The sequence below is a fragment of the Dreissena polymorpha genome, chromosome 2, assembly GCF_020536995.1.
Source record: "Dreissena polymorpha isolate Duluth1 chromosome 2, UMN_Dpol_1.0, whole genome shotgun sequence".
NCBI classification, from domain to species: Eukaryota; Metazoa; Mollusca; class Bivalvia; order Myida; family Dreissenidae; genus Dreissena; species Dreissena polymorpha.
Genome location: NC_068356.1, coordinates 30,082,770 through 30,105,885, shown reverse-complemented (window position 1 = coordinate 30,105,885; position 23,116 = coordinate 30,082,770). Strand labels below are relative to the sequence as shown.

General features: G+C 34.4%; 1 protein-coding gene across 3 annotated transcripts in view; it reads left to right on the top strand.

Annotated features, from left to right (window-relative positions):
• Positions 1-23,116, top strand: part of LOC127866420 (caspase-3-like) — a 101,583-nt gene that overhangs the window by 75,661 nt on the left and 2,806 nt on the right. For 2 of the 3 annotated variants that reach the window (XM_052406929.1, XM_052406930.1), the window contains exons 2-3: positions 22,071-22,321; positions 22,733-22,908. In XM_052406929.1, the coding sequence (XP_052262889.1) occupies positions 22,071-22,321; positions 22,733-22,908 (427 nt within the window). Of the gene's footprint in view, positions 1-18,065; positions 18,365-22,070; positions 22,322-22,732; positions 22,909-23,116 lie in introns of those variants that run through there. The other variant, XM_052406931.1, reaches the window with a different exon arrangement.

Genomic DNA, 23,116 nt, shown 5'->3' with positions numbered 1-23,116 from the left:
AAAATGCATTTTATGTAAATCAAAATATTCGATTGACTGCAATCCTGTTCTTGAGAACGATACATAATTATAAGAACGGTGTCTTAATATTGATACATTATACATCTTAAAAAGTCTTATCGAAAATTTAATCAAGTTATTTATCAGTTGTTGCTGTTTGCTTGTCTATATGTTTATAAATTGAACATGATTTATTCCCGCAATATTACTTGATGAGATTGGCTTTTGTTGCCTTTTTGTCAAGCAGCAGATTTAAAAGAATACTCACACTAATGAATATATACTGCTTTAGTTCAATTAACCATGGACATATTTGTAGAAGAGAAAGACGCTCACATGAATAATCCACCGGGAAACATGCTTTTGTACGATTATTTTGTGACTAAATAATCAGGACAAATATTGATGAATGCAAAAGCAATCTCTTTGAACGCCAGTTCCGGACCTCTTAAATGCCGCTACTGATTAACCGTACTAGCGAGCTAGTTTCTTTTGATAAGGAGCATGCATGAATTCATGGCAGCAAATGTGGACGTCGTTAGCGTTAAATATATTTATATAACTTTTCAAAATAATATTGTCTGCACTATTTTCAAAAAGCTATTTTTTAAGCAGGATGGCAAGGGAAAAATATTCTTTGTTTGTTTTTTATCTGATGCAAAAGAGTATTGCGTTTTAAGGATTGCATTAATTATTCGGTTATGCATTCTTTTGCTAATTGTGATTATTCGAATAGTAAAAAACTATATAATAACATTTTAATAGATGTTATTATAACAGGTATCGACCGCTTCACAAAACTGCTTCTAGAAACGGATGGAATTACAATGAAAATCAATACTATTAATCTGGATTGGCAGATGTCAATTATCTATATAAAGAGATGGGCTTGAAATGAGCACATTAATGGCATGTTCGTCTAATGATCGACGGTAATGACGTACTGTAATTAAGCCAAATACAGATTCACTGCACAAGAAGGACGTCATTGATAAAAACAACAATACGCAAACGTTCAGTATTAGTGTGTATTCTATTTCCGGGCAGAATCTAATCTTACTCTCATAGAAGCAGTTGTATTATGAATCAAAGAAGAAGCAGGATGTTCAGTCGACGGTCCATCGACTAAATAAAGTGTGTTTGTTCGAATTCTTCCAATACTTGACCCAAATTATTATGTGTTAAATGACAGTATTGTTGTTGCCATTTAGCCGGATTTTTTAAAGACAACAGTCGGTTTTTAAATTAGGTAAGCTGAATGCCTGGCAATCCGATATTGTTAACAGTGGGCGGTCGGGTGGTTGTTACGATGTTGCTGATATTGTGCTGGCGTTAGGAAGTCGTTAATATTTTGGGTTTAAGTAGTGCAGTCATGTCATATTATCTTAAATTCTTGACAAATCCCGCTCAAAATGTACACCAATGGTCCTCGGAGGGTTATCTACTAAACATGTGCATATGATTCAGCCTCACTGTCCAACATGGCGCCAAAGTTAAAAAAGTAATGTTAACAGCATTTTTCTAACCCTATGGTTGAATATGCAAATATTTTCACAAAATGGTTCAGAAGTTAGTCCTCTGCCAAAATAACCGGAAAGGTTCTGCTGCACAAAATGGCGCTTAGAGCTAAAGAAATAGAATGTGCCGTATAGATTTTACATATTACATAGTGTCTAATGTTCTCAGCAAATCTACTCAAATGTTCTTTTGAGGGCCCTCTATTTTACATGATCACATATCCTCGCTTAACGGCAGAAGATGATCTCCATGGATAAACATACAGATACTTCCTAAATCCGTCTTCGTCTAATCAAAGAATTTCGCAAAAATTTGTATTACGTGGTCCTGAAATAAAAAATAAATAAAAAAGATTCCGCTCCATTGCAAAAGGTATCAGCATGAGCTTAACCCATTTATGCCTCGTGGACTCTCCCATCCTTCTAAATTGGACCTATTGACTGCCATAATTAGGGATGCCTAGTATATTTATTTCTATATTTAGAATATTTCTTACATGAAATTCCTTTAAGCAAACAGCGCAGACCCTGATGTGACGCCGCATCATGCGGCGTCTCATATGGGTCTACGCTGTTTTCCAATGCCTTTTTTTCTAGATACTAGGCATAAATGGGTTAAAAAAGAGTGTGTGTCACGCAAAACAAATACAGCACAATATTGCTTTCTTTTGTGTTGTTTAGATAAAAAAAAATACGCACTCGTTGATAGGGTAATCCTTTGCCCAACTTTTTGAATCGCCTTACCGAAAATTATTATGCTATATTTAATTTGGTTAAGACTTCAATAGGGTAAATCCATAACTCCTACAATAATTATATATTTAAAGTTTAACACTTCATAAATGTTTATATTTTAACTAAATGCGGGCTCACTTAATCATAAGTTATGTGCATTTTACTTAGCGATGGACATGGACGTGTTGGAATATATCAAGTTATGTTAGTTTGATTGTTGTGTATAAATATGTATTTGTAAAATTGTATTTTGCAATGTTGATTTACAAACAAACGAATATTTCAATTTGTAATTAAACAACACGCATATAACTTAATTTGATTATCAAACGCTTTGTCAAAAAGATAGTTTAATCCTGGTCTTTCCTGAGTGGCTAAAATGGCGATTAGTAATAAAGACGTCATGAAACATTGCAATCACTGGATGACAGCGATATTGTCGTCAATAATTTCAAGTAGAGATACCTTTATGTATTCAGTGACATTTTACAGTGATCTTGCGCCTTCAACGAAAATATATGCGCTTAGAGCGTGCAATAGTGTAATTGTAACTAGAAATGGCGCGGCAGGAGGCCGACGGGTAGCCCCACGCCGCATGTTTGACCCAGGGGCGACCCAGGGTTGGTAATGGAGCCATGCATAGTTGAGATTTACCGTATTGTCATAAGAGATGTTCAGTATAAATTTGAAGTAATTCGGTGTAGAAATGAAGAAGTTAATGTAAAATTACCTAAAAAATGAGTGAAAATCTATACCCTAATTTTCCCTCCTCATCCTGCTCTCCTAACAAATCTAATACTGAATCAACTTCAATGACGTCCATTATGTACATGTCATCCTCATTGGAATGACTTATGAGATGGCTGAACATGCTCTCTTATAGCCAATCTTCTTGCTTCTGTTTTGGAAAAGTTATGTTTTGAGGTTAAATGGTTGACTTAATAGTTGCCCCTCAGAAATTTTCTATCGCAATCATGTACACAACAATGAAAATGTTGAATTTCATGTCTGTCTTTGATGTGCCTGTTCAAAGTCCATCTTGCTTTAAATTGTTACTCACATTTTTCCCACTTGAACATTTTGACAGATTTTCAGTAATGAGTCTAAAAGTGTAATTGAACGAATTGAAAGTTTCAGCCCTTTTATAGATTCTTGAGGCTCTATTCCATGAGTTTCTCACGCTTTTCATGCTTGACTGCATTCTATCTCTTCTCTCATATACAGGTGTCCCTTTGCGCCAATATTTTATAATATTGTATAAACATAAAATGGATGAGCTAAACCATTTCACAGATGAGTTGACACAAACAATTGACTACTAAATACATCTCTGCGCCACTACTGTGTAACTCTATATGTGTTTTCAATACACAAGCTTCATTGTTGAAAAATTCCTTTGTCCGATGAAAATGCTTGCACTTCTTCTGATTGGGTAGATAACCACATAATAGATTTCGAAATCTAAACGCGGACCCTAAATTCAAGGTCAAGGTCACAGTGGTAAAAAATTTCATGCGCATGGAAAGGTCTTGTCCAGATACACATGCGTACCAAATATGATAGCAATATCTAAAGGGACACAGCAGGTATAAGCCTTTTTCGAATCGCAGTCGCAGATTTCGAAACGTGAACGCTGACCTCAAGTTCAAGGTCAAGGTCACAGGGGTAAAACATTTTATGCGCATTGAAAGGTGTTGTCTAGATACACATGCATACCGAATATGAAAGCAATATCTGAAAGGACACAGAAGTTATGAGCCTTTTTCGAATCGCGGTCACAGATTTCAAAACCTGAAAACTAGCCCCAAGTTCAAGGTCAAGGTCACAGAGGTAAAAATGTGTATGCCCATAGAGTGTTGTACAGATATACATGCATACCAAATATGAAAGCAATATCTGAAGGGACACAATAGAAATGAGCCTTTTTCGAATCGCGGTCGCAGATTTCGAAACCTGAAAACTGACCACTAGTTCAAGGTCAAGGTCATAAGGGTAAAAAATTGTGTGGGCATGGATAGGTATTGTCTGGATACACATGCATACCAAATATGAAAGCAATATCTGAAGGGACACAGTAGTTATGGCCTTTTTCAAATCGCGGTCGCAGATTTTGAAACCTGAAAACTGACCCCAAGTTCAAGGTCAAGGTCACAGGGGTAAAAAATTGTATACGCATGGAAAGGTGTTGTCCAGAGGCACATGCATACCAAATATGAAAGCAATATCTGAAGGGACACAGTAGTTTTGAGCCTTTTTGGAATCGCGGTCGCATATTTCAAAATCTGAAAACTGGCCCGAGTTTAAGGTCAAAGTCACAGGGGTAAAAAAATATGCACATGGAAAGGTCTTGTCCAGATACACATGAATACCAAATATGAAAGCAATATCTGAAGGGACGCAGTAGTAATGAGCTTTTTCGAATCGCGGTCGCAGATTTCGAAACCTGAAAACTGACCCCAAGTTCAAGGTCAAGGTCACAGGGGTCAAAATTTATGTGCGCATGGAAAGGTGTTGTCCAGATACACATGCATACTAAATATGAAAGCAATATCTGAAGGGACACAGTAGTCCTGAGTCTTTTTCTAATCGCAGGTCGCAGATTTCGAAACCTAAAAACTGACCCAAAGTTCAAGGTCAAGGTCTCAGGGGTCAAACATTTTATGCGCATGGATAGATGTTGTCTAGATACACATGCATACCAAATATGAAAGCAATATCTGAAGGGACACAGGTAGTTATGAGCCTTTTTCGAATCGCGGTCGCAGGAAAATCTCTGACCCGGCCCCGCCCCAACTCCCATAACTTTTGACCCAGGGGTCAGATCAAAATTCCGTCACTGTCATCGTCGTACATATGCTCATAGCTACCATGTATGTAAGTTTCAAGGTTCTAGAGCTAATAGTGTAGGAGGAGCAGGTGGCCAGGACGGACGGACGGACGGACAGACGGACATCACCACAATATCCCCACTTTTTCTCCGTAAAGCGTGGGGATAATGAATTATTAAGTATTATAAAAGCATCGAATAAAAGAAAATACCATGCATTGTGCGAATTGCGTGTTTCGCAAATCCTGCCTAATATGACATTTCCATACCCAATAATATCCTCCATTTATTCAACGTGCCAAGCCTATACAAGAAGATTTACCGCGCAGACATTCTTGTCACCGGTGTTGGTTCTATCATCCAAAGCGGTTTAATTTCCTCTTCAGTGCAGATGTGTAATATCAAACTGCATTTAAGTACTCTGTGACTAGGAGATTCTTTGATTAATGTGAGTAGAAGACACAATTTTATATTCAATGGCAGTTTTGGTCATAATTCATGCAATGAAGAATATTCTTTAAGAAAACATCCACATCGACAACATCAAAACAAACATGAACCCCAACGAATCATTTACGACTTTGTCAAGACTCTCAAGTGTTCACCCCGATTGAGTTGCGAGCCCGCTAAGATTATCGCGATTTAGTTACGAAACAGTTACGATGTTGTAAAGAATGATAAAGAAATAATATTTTTCCATCATGTTTTGTTGTCGAATAACCCACAGTAATGAGTATAGATGCGTAGGAATTAAATCATGAATGCGGAGCACGAGTGCTTTGATAACACGAATCTATAATCCTAACTGTGGGTTATTCGACAACAAGCCATCATAGAAAAATATTATTTCTATTCTTACACGATTCTGAATGATTTGCTTCAAGCTTTTGGACATGGACTATATTTTTCAATACTCCGCCCTTCTTAGTACAAAGTTCACTATGACGTCATTGAATTGTACAAACATATGACGTCGTTTTCATTTTTGCAAATTACGTCACTTTCATTGAGAACAACACTCATAGAAAGTAAATGACGTCACATGTGTTAATTCTTATGAAAAGCTGTCATGCTATAAATGTTTTCTTAATTACGTTTCTTAACAAACAAATTCTTAGCAGGCGTGGTCATGCCACTAATCACCAAATATACAATTTGTTGTTTCATTACATTTATATACGTGCTACATTTTTTACATTTCTTTAATAGCGGGATTTAAGCACGTGCATTTCACTGCAATATTTTCTTTATTTATTTGGAACTTTTTTCGAAACATTAAGCTCCGCCCATAATTTATTGCAGAATAACCCACACTTTATTTCCTTCTTTGTCTATAGAAAACAAGTCGCGTGCCGTGTTAGAATCAATATCAGTAGATATTGGCGCCGAATTCATGGGTGCGTTCGGTGAGGTCCAAGCTTAGTCGTGACCGATCTGTATCGTTCGTACTACAGTCGCAGTAGATTCTTACACATCGTAGTGAAGTCGAAACCCTATTCGCAAGACTTCAATCGAACCCCACGATTCGTCGTAACTCAATCGTACCACTGTCGTAACTGAATCGCAGACTGTCACGAGTCTTCCCGATTCAATAAATGTGAGAAATCGTAGCGAATCGTGGGCTTGTTTTCGTAGTGGAGTAGGGCCATCAGATATATAACAGTAACAGTTAAACAAGAAGTCTCGGCTAATGTTAAACTTATCCTAACACGACTCTTGCTGTTCCGCCATCGAGTCCAGATTACTTACCATGCATGCGCGAATGAGATGTTGTAAATAACATTGCCCAACAAAGTACCATTCCGAATTGGTAAATCATGTGTTATGCCCGCTTGTGTTAAACATATTGTGACGAGATTTATAAGTAGATACGAAAAACAAATTGTTTATAATGTGATGAACAAATGATAAAATGGAATAAAACTTTATTTGTATGATCGAAATAATTATGTTCATGTATTTGAATATTCTATTCTTAACGCAGACAGCGAGGATCTTGTTAAACAACATAATTGATTTATTCCTTAAAAGCAAGTGGACATCTGTTCTCAGCTTTTGCCTCGATGTTCTGCTGTTAGTACTGTCGTGAGGAAAGCAGGAGCGTGGACGCTGATAACAAATAATTTTAACAGTCCTGTGCGCTCATGGATAAAGTAAGAGTCAGAAATACAGAATGCGCCAAAACTAAACTAATTATTTCTTAGTGCACAATGTAAACATTAGTGTGAAAAAAGACAACACACAACTACATAAGAACTAATACTGCAAGGAATGTTATGTAAAGTTTAAGTAAGTGAATTAACGTAATAATTTACTAATAGATATTTTTCAGAATTTAATTCCCGTGCCTTTTTTTAAATTCACAATGGATGTAGGCTATTCATTAAACTCAGAACTTTGTGCAGACTCGCAAGGCTCTCATGTCTCGTTAAAGACTGACGGGATCAGTTTCCATGGTTCCCAACAAAGTCTTCACCAGTCAACTATCCTCCACGTCTCAGTCCTGTCTCGAATGACTCGACCTCACCATATCTGCTTAGGAAAGTCAGGTAAGGGTCATTTTCGATACACAAATGATAACAAATTGTCATATCTTACAAGACCTATGGCACTTGGTATCGATCGTTTTAAACAAGCTATGGATACGCGTGTCACCCGGAACTAGATATCGTAAAGGCCAATAGACTAAGTCACACTAAGACCAAATACATTCCTTCCTACGGTTTCCTACGAGCACACATTGCCTGTTTGGTGAATTAACATAATAACCTAGCGTATGTAAATCTATGGTTTCATTAGTTTCGAACACGAATAAGACCAACAATCATTAACATCGATTTAATCCAGCCGAGATTGAAGCTGGTCATCTTGGGACGCAATATATTTTAAATTCCAAAATAATTTCAATCCTAATATGTGCTTTTACGAGTCCGACATCGTGTTTTTAAGACCACACTCCACATTTGATAACGTTGACAGTCCGGATTAAATAGAGCAGAAAATAATTTATACATATAATTAATTTTGTACACTCCTACATCAAACATCTTCGATAATGTTACGTTGTTAGGGCCATACCGCAGTGCAAGGTTAAACCATGTATTGCTTATGCTCAGATCATAATAGCTCAAACACACGACGGCCATAGTTATTTTGTCTATAAGTAGGACCAGAAGCAGCCCCTACAAAGTCCGTTTGAAATTCAAGACGCTTAAATTGTAATCCAACATTGCTCTGAAGTATTGATTTCTTAAACCAATTACTGCGGATCAACAAGTAACAAGTACGGGCATTAAAACAGTCGTACAAGTACTTAACATGAAAATTATAATTTAAAAAAATAAAAATAAAATGTGTTTGCTTTCGGCGGGGTACTACAGTGAAAAAATATCTCAGTAATGTGAGAAACACATATTTTCACGAGCGCTTTCGCAATTGAAAATTTATAACAAATATCATCTATATTATAGTATTATACTTGTAATTGAAAAAAATATGCTAATGAAGTTCTCAAGAGTCATGTCGATGTTACCGACCTTTACAGTTTTGAGAAATGTACAAGGCTAAAATAACACATACACATTTATCAATAATGGATATGAAGCGATTATATGTCTTCAAACACACTAAGAATAAACGAGCGTAATAAAGTTGGGGTATATACACAACATTAAGCTAAAATTATTAAATACATTAAATACAACAATATTTATTAGAAGAATATAAACACAAATATTGATTATTAACTGCTTTGTATTTGGTTGAAGTAATTGTATAAATGTTTTCATATTCGATATTGTGGGAAAGTACGTAGATAAGTGTTTTACAAGCATTCTGTAAGTGAAATTCGTTTTCAAACATATTATGTATACAGCATTTTCTGTTGTCTACTGGTGTGTTTTGCGATATATGTTATCGATACATAACCTATGAGGTAAAATACAACTCATTAGGTTTACAACATTTTGGTAGTATGTCATTAACACAGTCCTTAATTTTGGTATGTTATCGTTTAATCTCAATACATGTATATGTCTTAATCTGTTTATTTATTCCATTATCGTTTAATCTCAATACATGTATATGTCTTAATCTGTTTATTCATGCCATTTATCGTTTAATCTCAATACATGTATATGTCTTAATCTGTTTATTCATTTCATTTATCGTTTAATCTCAATACATGTATATGTCTTAATCTGTTTATTCATTCCATTTATTGTTTAATATCAATACATGTATATGTCTTAATCTGTTTATTCATTCCATTTATCGTTTAATCTCAATACATGTATATGTCTTAATCTGTGTATTCATTCCATTTCCTGCATAACGAATGAGCGGTAACACATGTTTTTATTGATCACTTCACAATTGATACAATATATCTTATAATAAATAAAAGCAATCGTCTATTTATATTTTTATTTTGAATTTAAGGCAGTTTAATCCAATACAATTGGACTCTATTACTAATACAATTGATTGACAATCCATTATCTAAATTAAGAAATGGACTTTTAATGAGAACCATTGATGACAACTTTGATTGGAGGCAAATGACAGGGACCGAATCAATTTATAGCTCCGAGGTAGCTTGATTTAAGTGTATATTTAATGGCTATTATAGGCACTTTGAGACTGCAGACACATTCTCAGAAAAGAAGCATTTGTTAATATACAAGATAAGTATTGATGCAAAGCATGAAAGGGCGTCGGGAATTTCAGTGTAAAAGGCACTCAATGAAGTTACATGGAACGATTTTTTAGACTGTAAATATTAATATATTGGCCGATTATTTTAAACAAAATAGAAAAAGATACTAGTATAACCATTATCTATGATTGTGTGTTATAACCCCCAAATAACCATTATCTATAATGTTGTGTTATAACCCCCAAATAATCATTATCTGTGATTTTGTGTTGTAACCCCCAAATATTTCATAGTTCATTTTATTTACATTAGTTTCCTTTTTTTACTGGCATCCGTATTCAGTTTTCATTAATTGAACAGAACTGTGTAGGTTTTAAAAAATCTGCTTCATCTTGTAAGCGTAATTTAATATTTTTCTCAACTTCAAGGGGGAGATGATTCTGAAGTCATTGATATGAAAACACTGTAAAAGTTTTAATGTGTTTACGAACCCCCCCCCCCCTCTCACACATATATGTCATGGGCATAATAAAAACAAAAAATGGTTACAATATAACAGCATATTTATTTAAACTAAAATGTCTACATCAAAACAAAAAGTTAACATAGAACACAAATAAAATACTTTGATTCTACTGGGGCTTGAACCTTGGGCCTCTCACATGTGAAGCGAGCGTGTATCCACTACACTACGGAACCGCTCGAAAAAGCACCTTCTAACTAAGATATTAATAAGCTATTAATAGTCGGTTTAAATGTAAACCCAGAAGTTTAAACGCTGGATAATGAGCGGGGTTAAAGGTCCATACCAATGGGTCCATACCACTGGTCAGGCCTGCGGCCTTCTATATGTGGTTCTTAAAAAAACCTGTAGGAGGACTTGATAGTAATGAGACTGGGGTGCTGTGATGGTGCTCCTCATTGATAAGCGGATGCTTTCTTTATCAAGACTCATTATTACAATAAATAATACGTGTCGCGCTTCGCGCTTTATAGCGCCTTTATTAGTAACTTGGTGGTTGCTAGGATAGTGGAACAAAGAAGTTTTTTTTTTATACAAAAGCAGAAAGTTAAACCGGTTCGCGTATTTGCCCAGTCCCTGTGATCTTTTATTATTGCCCAGTCCCTGTGATCCGTTATTAATTAAAAGAATTAGCTTTGCGTTATTGGCAATAAATGTTGTAGTAAATGTAATAGGCACAAATGCAGTACTTATTTACACTAATTTACACAAATAATCACCACTATGCAAGATATTCTGACAACAAAAATATATACATTGATCCGTAAAATAACTTCTCCTCCCATAAGCGAAAAGAAACGTACTACATACTAGTCGCCGCACTTCAGTGCGACGCCAACAATTGTATTTTGTTTAAGGCAATTTACTGATTGTCTACAGTACAATACAATGCACAAGACACCCTAATTTACATATAATATTATTGAAATCGGCCTCAAAAGCAAGATAAAACTGACGGCAAAGTAACTTATTACAATCGTCAACAGTCATAAAAACCGTGTTTGTGTCAATTAACAAGATGACACGACGTCGTCCTCTATTAGCATCACATCGACATATGACCACTCTCTCTCGCTGATTTAAAAGCGTTATAAATCAAATAAGTAGCAGGATGTTCATTGGACAGCTTATCGATTTAATGAAGTGTATATAATCCAAAGTCTTATATTTATAGATTTGCTAATTTCCGGACTTGCAACTATCTTGTAAATGAAAGCATGACGTTTCCGTATTATCTGCGTTTTTTTGTAGGAAAATGTCGCTTCCTTATACAATTGTAAGCTATGATAAAAAGCAAATAGATCGCTAATATAATACTGTCTGTCAGATGTTGCTATTTAATAGCATTATTGTGTGCTGTAAATGATATTGACCTTAAATATATGTTCGATTAATATGTCTCTTGTACATTTCTAAAATGTAAAATGTTAATTCTAAAGAGAAATGTTTAACATCTCTTATATGAATCATGCAGCGTAATTCATATCAATACAAAAGAGTCAAACTTATCGCTGGCAACGTTATGTATCATCAACTAATGTATTGTGAGTGTTAAATAGGTCTGTTTCTGTGAAGCATCATCCATTTCAGCCTTCCAACGAGGAAAACGTGCCTTCTTCGGTGACATTTTATTTTGCTGTTTGGAGACTTTCACAAAAATAAATGTATTACAATGTGCAATGCCAATGTTAATTTTCACGATTTCATTGGCTTTGATGCTCTGATAGCACATAATCTATGTACTGAGTGACTATAACAAGCTTTTATCATTCTTTCGGAAATAAATCTTATGGAAATCCATGGTCCTCTGAACGTTTTGACATTATGCTCAAAATGAAGTATGCAATAGTGCATTTGCAAAAACGTACACACTCTGGCATTTAGTTAACTCAATTAGTGGAGATAATTCATTTATTTAAACCAGTTGCAACAAAGCGAGATTTAAGCACGGCCGTTAAACACGGACGCCACATCTGTTTTGAGATGAATTAAAAAATGAGCCAATGCTACTTCCGAGGTGGCGCTCAGGTCCGAATGTTTTGAAATTTAACGGATAATTTTACAGAGTGATTAGTTTTATATGCCTTTTTTCACATATTTTGCATAATTTATAAAAAAAATCAGGCAATGTAGGGCGATCCAGCGAAGATAAATTCCTCCAAAAATGTACAGAAACATACAATCACAACCCATTTGGAAACGTGCGCCTTAATCATTTGTGCAATGGTAGAATTCGTAAAAGCAAAGTGATGTATTTTGTCTGTGTTACGAGCACATTTCATGCCAATTAAATCACTCATTTCTTAAAGCGATTGCATTGAACATGTACAAGTTAATACATGCACACAAACATCGCCTTCTAGCCGATATAATAGATACATTTGCATTTTTCAAAAGGAGATGAAGCCAATGCTAAGGTGGAGGCGCTAAGAATAGGAGGTGGCGCCAATGCATATTTATAGCTTTTTTTTAAAGTGACATATTTTACGTAATGGTTTCTATTATGTTTAAAGAACTTACATTTATTTTTGTAAGTTGACTTCTTCAGCACATTTGAGTCGCGTGCGTTTTAATAAGAAAAAATAGTTTTCGAATAATTTCTTGATGGATTTAAACGTTTGTCTGTGTACGATAAGAACATTTAACATGTATAATACAAAAAAGTTAACTGAAAAAATACCGAGCTATCTTCATTTTTTAGAGTTGAAACTCAAAAAAAAAATATATGAATATACTTAAGATTCGTTGACCATGGCCTTAAAGTAAATTAAGCAATTTGGATTAAGGGGCACAAATTATTGTTTCAAGAAGAAGTATAATCTTATATTTCTTTCTGTCGATGAAATATTCTAATAATGTTGATAATTTAGTGATTGGTTGTATTGAGTATAACCAATATTTGGTATATATCGTACAATATGTTTTATTCATGCTGGTGACTTCTTAATTGAGTTGATAACTTTTATATTAAGAAACTACATCTTATGTATAAAAGATTGTGTTTATGATCTGTAAAGATTGAGGCATTCGTATGTTTGTTGAAAAAGAAAGTTAATATAATTAATAACGTTATCTTTTAAATGTACGTGATGTGATTGCGATACGATTGTTAATTTATACATCCTGCATTGGCGCCACATACTTTCATGAGCGCCATCTCCTAAACATTTGCCCCATCTCTTTTGAAAAAAAAGCATTATTAACTATTATATGTTGTCCGCAATCGGTTGATGTCGTTAGCGAGTAAATTGGGTGGAAATTTGCTCGTCACACAGGAACAACTCATCGAAATGCTTTTTAAAACTCCACCATGGCACAAATTATCAAGGTTCTCACGTTTTAAAGGTTAGAGATAGTATGTTTCTGTACATTTTTGGATGAATTAATCTTCGCTGAATCGCACTACATTGCCCTTTTTAAAAAATAATGCGATATATGCTGAAAAAATGAAAACAAACATATTAAACATAATCACCCTGTAAAACTATCCATGAAATTCCAAAACACCCGGGTCTTAGCGCCACATCGGAAGTTGATTTGGCTCATTTATTAATGCATCTCAAAAAAGAGGTGGCGCCCGTGATTAACGGCCGTGTTAAGGCAACTTTATTTTAAAGGGACTATGTTAACTACACAATAAACCAATCGGTCAAAAAGTTATATGTGTATAAAGTTATCCTTAGAAATATAACATGCTCGTATAAAACGACATTTTAGAAGCTTACGATTTCTTGACATAACGTGTGTAAGAGTTGAAAAAGCACATCCGCAAATCACACTTTTCAAATGGCGCCAAAATATATTCGGTTTCTCGAATGAACAGTCGTGAGTGCCCGGTAGACTTCTGACCGTTAAAAATAACCGATAAAGCGGTTGAATTAATGTATATGTATACCAAGTGTATAGTGCACGCCTTTGCGGTATGTAAACATAAAGCTTTTTCCACACATGAATCGGTAATATTTTGCTTATTTTGAGAATAGTATTAGCAATATAACATTTATTCGCGGAACATCATCTCTTTTGAAGTACATACAGTATGATATATTGGGAGCAGTGGTCTAATGGTAAGACGCTGGCTTAGGGATCGAGAGGTCCCGGGTTCGAATCCCGCCCTGACCGCTGGAACTTCCTTGAGCAAGAAATTTATCCACAACTGCTCTTCTCCACCCAGGTGTATAAATGGTTACCTGTGAGGGAAATAAGCCAATGTACCGTGGCTGCATACTGCGCCAAGATGTTAACGGAAAACTTATGACCCAGTGATCATGGAAAAACTGTAAAGCGCCTTTGAACGCACATCTCGAGTATGAAAAGGGCGCTATATAAATGTGGTATAAAAAAATATATTAACCGTGCTGTTTTGCAGGTATTTTCAATCCCACAATGAACGTATATAAGATAATGCATACTTATCGCACACAATTGCTTAAGTAGACAAATTAAATCACTTTTCTATAAACAAAAAACTCAGTGTGTGCATTTTCATAATGAAAAGTGTCTTTTTAGTCTAAGACATAGCCTAAGTATATTTAAAATAGTAAAACGCTTGTGTGTTACAATTTGTAGTTGAGACACGTTTCTGCAGAGCTTTAAATAAAAGCATTTAAATTATTTATATTTAAATATACATTTTCCCATAGGTTTTGGAATTGATTCTTTTTCAGTTTCAAAGATGATGTCATTAATGGCAATGTCAATGTACTCATGTCCATTACCTACTATCATTTATAATACGAGCTTATTTCCTGATTAACTTTAATAATGTTCTTCGGAATTCTTCATACGTGAATATATATTTTTTTTCAATTACCTATATGCCATATTACAAGAACAGTATTTAGTCAACAGATGTGTTGAGAGGCATAATGTGCAAAATATGTTTGATGTATTTTATCTGTGTTTTCACCAGCAAATTATCCCCAGAGGTCAGTCTGTCATAAAGTAAGAAACTTATTTGCATTATTTAGTATTAAAAAGCGGTAAGTTGTTTTGCTATTAAGTTATTTAACAACTCTGAATTGTACACACATTTCTCATCATACTTACTCATTATCATAGCATAGCATTACTCTTTAAAAATATATTTGCATGTGGGTTTACCTATACCCGTTTATAATCAGTGAGTCTGTAAAATTATCAAGTAAATTATCAGAATAATGGCAAATATCTTCACATTTACAAAATACATTAAAGTATTCCTTTGAAGTTATGAAATATCTGTCTGTCCGAAAATGCGAATACTTGTTGTACATTCATGTGAGCTCAAATAACCTGAATAAAGTGATGATTGTGCATGGAGAAGATATTCACTGACATTTTGCTTTTCTTAATTATTTTTATAAGACTGATTCGATTTATTGGTGTTCCTAATTTTGTATATTTCCTTTTTATGCTCTATTCGAAAAGTTAAGATACACACATTCTTGTGTTTAATACTTGCGTTAATGAACATGTATATAAGAACGAATTATTCATATAAATACATTTGTTCAAAATCATTGTGTGCATTATATAGATGCATTTTCGTTTGGTACAGCTGTTGATACTATGATGTGTGGATAATTGGTTTTTTGTGCAGATGATTCTGTTACAATGCAGTCTATGACAACTGTCTGGCAAGATGATTGCATTACTTCTCTCTTTCTCAGTGACCTGTTTCCAAGTTATGTGAACATAAAACATGGCGTTAGTATGTAGGTATAGAAAAATATTACAGTGACAACTACAATTTTAATTTAAATGAAAATTTGGAATTAATTGAAAATTGGTGTTTGATAGCAAAACAAGTATTCATAAAGCATGTATATCTTTAGATTGCATGTTAGTTATAATGTATACATCGCTGATCATGTAAAGTAACACGCACTTTCTTCCTAGTAAAATCAATACAATATGCAATCTGTTTAAGTTTTTTTAATAAATATTTCATCTTGACTGTATACAGCAACCAATGCAAATAAGCGTAATGTTCCAAAGTTGTTTTCATCATTCATCTACATAACAAGTCTTAATGGATTGCCAGTTAGGGTAACTTCTAACTGAAACAAGAACATTTAAATTTAACATATACAATGTTTGCCCTTTGCAATAAAATATGCATTGGAATATGTTGTACAATATTGTATTTGTGTTTACTGGTTTACTGATACAATAGTTAAAAATAGGACGCCCGTTAAAACGTTCGTAAACAAACGTGTAAAATGTCGACGAAAGAATTACAACATGTACGTACCGAGTAGTTTTGATGTCCGTCATCCGACGATGCACTTATGGTAGTCCAAAAATCAAACGCAGAAGAGATCTTTGAACATTTTTGATTTGGCGGTATCTTCTAGTTTTAAGCTAAATGTGTGAAAAGGGTGAAATTGTTCCCCAAGAAATTTCATGTGAACCAAACATCAAGTTTAAATTTCATGAAAAAGCCACATACATTGTATGTGATGAGTATTATTTGCATGTACATATAATGGGATTCCCGTTACAATGACAAACATCTGTGCTAATTGGAGAATTATGATTCATTAGACCATCGTCGATGACAAAATTCTGTGACCTTTGAAAAATGAGTATTGATGAGATCAAAGTCGACGTAATAAAATATGTAACAATTTGAGAATTAGTATTTGTGAGACAAACGTCCACGTCATAAATCTGTTGCCGTTGGACAATATCTATTCATGAGACCACCGTCAACGTCATAAATCTATTGCCGTTGGACAATATCTATTCATGAGACCACCGTTAACGTCATAAATATGTTGCCGTTGGACAATATCTATTCATGAGACCACCGTCAACGTCATAAATCAGTTGCCGTTGGACAATATCTATTCATGAGACCACCGTCAACGTCATAAATCTGTTGCCGTAGGACAATATCTATCCATGAGACCACCGTCAACGTCATAAATATGTTGCCGTTGGACAATATCTATTCATGAGACCACCGTCAACGTCATAAATCTGTTGCCGTTGGACAATATCTATTCATGAGACCACCGTCAACGTCATAAATATGTTGCCGTTGGACAATATCTATTCATGAGACCACCGTCAACGTCATAAATTTGTTGCCGTTGGACAATATCTATTCATGAGACCACCGTCAACGTCATAAATATGTTGCCGTTGGACAATATCTATTCATGAGACCACCGTCAACGTCATAAATCTGTTGCCGTTGGACAATATCTATTCATGAGACCACCGTCAACGTCATAAATCTGTTGCCGTTGGACAATATCGATTCATGAGACCACCGTCAACGTCATAAATCTGTTGCCAATTGGGAATTTGTAATCATTAGACTATCGTTAACGTCATATATAATGCATTACTATATTGAAATCGGATGGAGTAGTCTATTGTTGAATAACAATACATACACCATATGGCCTATTGTAATTTAGCCTCTTGACGACCATTGAACCAAGTTACAATAGCGTCCTGGAATGTTTTAATGTATACAAAACAATGTCTTCGCGTATTGACTGAAGCAAGCAAGCCTCTCAACGCGTCTTAATAATCATTAGTAAGAATCTAGCCTACAAAATTACGCCATGCCTTTCATCTCGGTTACATTCTCGTTGGAAAATTGGCATACAACAATGCTATCAGATTGATCGTATTGGCTGACTCTATGCTTACATGTGACTGTTGGACAAATGCATCAACGGACAACCAGCGATAGTACATTTGGAATAAATAGCAGCAAATTCTCAGATAAACGGTGCATACTGGATAACTCAACACGGGAATAAAAGCGGAATAAACAATTATCTTTTGAAAATTATTGAAATAGTATGTAAGGCTTTTATTTGATGAAACGCCTTAACGGACAAATTTGTTAACAATAATATTATGAAACTAAAAGTTTATTATCACACTATTAATTAGCAATTATATTTATTATATAAAACTGTAACATTTGGAAAGCTGAAAGAAGACGTGCGGTTAACTGAAGAAATGTAGAAAGTAACTTGTAGAAAGGATAAGGACTTCCAACGTAGGTTTGTGCATCTACCACTAATGAACTCAATTTCTCCTCGACAGAGCCCCGTTTTAAAAGATGCCGGCTTACCTTATCTCCTTCGTAAAGTCAGGTTTGTTCGCATTTGTCTACGCATATGTCACCAGACGTTTGTATATTATATTCTCAGGATAGTCAACCAGTAATTAACCTTTACATTTTTAAGTACATCCATGTTCGTTTATAATTGCATTATTAAGCTGGATATGCAAAGTTATAAACAAATTTATATGGTCACATTTTGGGTAGTTCCTATATATATATATATATATATATATATATATATATATATATATATATATATATATATATATATATATATATATATATATATATATATATATATATATATATTAATTCCTGCTATACAATAGGTGTTCCATTTAACAAATGTACGTACAAATGAAGTTATATATGGGTTGGTCAGTACTGATGGTATGCATTGGTTTTATATTGGACATGATTGTGATGGATCGGAATTGAAACATGTCTATGTAGGAAAGTCAAGTTTTCTTAGTACCGATTCTTTTACTTAATTGCTATGATATAAATTTGTTTTTCGTGCATACGTATGACCTGGGTATTGGATATGTTATACGAATGCTTAAATGTCAAACTGTCGTACATTTGTTGAGATACTGACAATGTTATTGCCATTATTGGCTCCCAAGAAACAGTATGAGTAATGAATGTATTAACTATTGTAGGCGAATGCAGGACCTTTGCCAATTTGTTCCACACACGTCTATTATTTTTTGACGATCTCTGAAAGTTTTTTTTTTACCCCAAGTGCTGGCACAGCATCATTTTGCAATTGCTTCTGGAGCTTTTCCAGCTGTTATTTTTTCATAAGCAATACGTCAATAAAATAACAGTTATACCGCCCATTACACACGCTACGTTGAATTAAGTGCTTTTCAATACGAGGCCTTTATACACGAAGATGGTATTGACCAAGGAACGATGTACAACCGAGTTCAAAAGACTTGTATGAGAAGACCGCTTGGTTTTGTCTATATTTTTTTTTCAAAAAGCTTATCACGAAATCAGTTGCATTACGATTCGCGGTGTAAACATAATGTTTATTCAAGATATACAGTTTACACAAAAATATTTTAAGAATGTATAGCATTGTTGCATTAACTTAATTTTTACTTTTCATTAAAAGTCAAAACAGAATTCATCTTTGTAAATTTCAGCAAAGAAATTATGAAATACCATTTAATGTTAGCACGCACTGCTTTCCTCAAATAACATAACTGAAAATTATCCAAAACATGCTTTAGTTAACAACATCATATTTTGGCATGAGTATAATTCCGAATGTCTGAAATTCCACTATCGGATCACACGATTTTCAGTGGTTTTGTCGCTGTGTCGACTCAATTTTCTAAGTATAGGTTGGACAGTAATATAACGTAATATTGTCAAATACTTCTGTTTTCAAAGAATGTGCTCACTCAGCCAGTCTCTTTACATTCTTACAATTACACTTCCTGTTTTTACGATCTTATATTTATTCCTCCTTTACGATTGCAGACGATGGTAATTTTATATACCTTAATAAAATTACTGTATTAGCAGAAAGTCTTGATTTTGTTCCAAACAATACTCACCTGTTAATACATTCCTAGATATCGCTAGTATTACAAATTGAAAATAATTGCTAATTATCTTAAATAAACTTTTAAAAATGTTGTCCATGACATTGATATTCGCTGCATTAAAATAGAAATAATTATCAAATACTTATAGAATATCACCCTTGGTTAAAAACATATACATGTCATGTTTATATACTTTTGTATCGATTATTGGTGGTTATGTATATATGTTATTTTGAGTCGTAGTAATACAGAAAACGTCATGACATTAGAATAGAAATTAATTTACTGGGAGCAATTTGAAGTGGAAATCATGCCAAATAAGTAAAATACATGTTATATTATTCGTTTTTAATAAAGACAAAGTTTTGAGGCTGGGCTTGTAAATGGAAATCCTCATCAGTACCTGCTCATTTCATTTTCCTAACACTAACCTAATACTATAACGCTTAATTTGAACACGAACACGATATTACCTATAACATTTCAAACATATGCCACTTTCCATTACCGATTCATTTCATTTAAATATTTGTGTTTACGTTCCATTCGTAGTGGCTTTTTATTAGTGTATTCTAATACTTACAATAACTCATGTTTTAGTAAATCACTAATCAATACGTATATAGATGATCACACTGACCAAGCTATGGGGAACAGCAAGTTTATATGGTCCGTTTTAGAAGATGTGAATAGAAACACACATATTTATCATAAATCACCATGTTTTACAGTTAAAGTTATTGTAAACGACGAACTTGTTCAGTGCCTAGCCGTTATCGGGTGAATGATCTACATCAGCCGAGTGATTATGTTGTTAACAATTAAATACTCTACCTGAAAAATAAACATCAATATTTGACATTGTCATTTAAAGGGACCGTCAACCGCGATCGACGAGAAAAGAAAAGTTCTAAAATACCGTATTTTTTACAATTATTAGTTTATATTGATTAAAATATCACGAGTGTTTTAAAACATTACTTGAAAAAAGTTCATATTTTCAGTATATTCGGTAATAAAATTTCGCGATGTGGAATCGAAAGTGCATCGCGAAAATATGTGATATAACGATATACACCCTATGAATAACGCAAGTAGATTGATCATTATATATATATAATATATACAATTCACTACGCATGCACAATTTGCATTTCTGTGTTTACGACGTGACGATAATGATCAATCTACTTGCGTTATTTATAGTTAACTGGTAGTTACCTGGTACCTGTACCCAGTAAAATTTATTACCTAAGATACTGAGAATATGAAAACTAAACAACTTTTTTTCAAGAAATGACGGTCGCTTTAAACTTTTTTACACAGGTACCTGTCGAAAGGCGGTAAGACCATATTTTCAGATATATCAGAATCATCAAAGCGGGTATATTGCAGATTACTTCATACACGCATTTGTTTTTCAAAGCTAAAGTAACTAATTTGTAATTGATTTAGTCGGTCTGCCATTTGCCAGACGTTTATACTTGATGCAAAGTACGAATTAAACTCGGAGTTGTATCTGTATTCGACGTTAAGACGTTAATTTTAGTGTTCATCCTTGCTGAGAGCAGAAGTCAACAGACGCATGCATCATACGATTATTCAATTCATAAGATCAAGCGAAGAAAAACAAAACGTTAATGTAATATTGTGCATGTATACAAGGGAGACATTTGAAACATATCATGTCATTATGCGAAAACAACTTTTCATTCACTAGCATAAAGATCGTGTTATGTCGATAGGCATTAATGAAATATTTCAAATATGCCATATACAAATGTAAGACATGGTAAAATAGAGTTCAACATGTATTCGTTTATATTTCTGGAATGAATTCAATTATACAGGCAACTGATATCGTTTGGAATTGTTTCCTAGACGGATTGCATAGCCTTGACGAGACTGTATTGTCATTTAAATTAATTATTCCTGTCTGTGGAGATATAAACTCATGGTATGAGGACAGGAGTCGCAGGTATCATTTAAAAGTACAGCCCACATGAACCACATTAAACCTTAACCTTTACACACATTGTCGTATTATTCATACCATGAAGAATTATTCAAGGAAGTCAATTATATATAATTCTCTAGCGAATAGCATTCACTGACCGTTCGGAGAAATTATTTTGTAGACATTGATTTTTCTAGTGCTTATTTTCTTTTCAGTGCCGACAGAGAAAAACATGTGCGACCCGGAGCGCCCTCGGAGCCGAACGAATACAACTTCAATTACAGACGACGTGGAGTGTTCCTCATTTTTAACAACAAAACATTCCACGAGTCCACGGGACAGGTGGAGCGCGAGGGCACGGACGTGGACGCTGAACGTCTCGAGGAGCGCTTCCAGGACACGGGCTTTGAAGTACGTCGTTACGATGACGTCACGTGCGCAAGAATGACCAAACTGATGCACGAAGGTAAGCGTTGTGTTCTTATACATGAATTATCTTTGAACAATTGACTTTTCTTAAAAGTAAAAGTATCATATAATCAAAAGGAAACTTTATGTGACTACAACAACAAAAACGTAGTACAAATGCGATATATTTTGATAAAAAACGATGTGCAGAACATCACGGCCATCTCACAACAACATAGCAAATACACACACAAGAGAATTAAACCTACTTGTTGCACTGGAACGGTTACTGCATACCGTTTGGTCGTGTTTTAAGGGTTTTAAGACCAAATTCAAAATAACTATATAAATTCAAATAATGTTTTAGACCAGTTCACATGATTATAATTATTCAACATTATTCACTTTTCTTTAATGTTTAAAAAAATCAGTAAATGTAACTATATTTCGTTGTTTATAAACCCCCAAGTTGCCACTGCGGATCATTCTGACTGCGACTGTTTCGGCTGCGCCGTGCTCAGCTACGGTCGGGAGGGATACGTGTACGCAACAGACCGCCTGGTTCCCTTGGAAACGCTCACCTGGCCCTTCAAAGGGGACAAGTGCCCATCTCTTGTGGGGAAGCCAAAACTGTTCTTTATACAGGTAGTAAGCTAATTAATATTGACATCGTAAAAACAATTGTAAGAATCATGGTCATTCTCTTTATTACATGCAGGTAAATATATTAATGTGCATGTCTCAAAAACAATGCAAAACGATTCACTTTAAGAATCTACTCTTTTCCTTACCATATTGTTAAGTTAAACATATGCAAATCTTAAAAAAGTACAACGAATAGATATGTATGAAA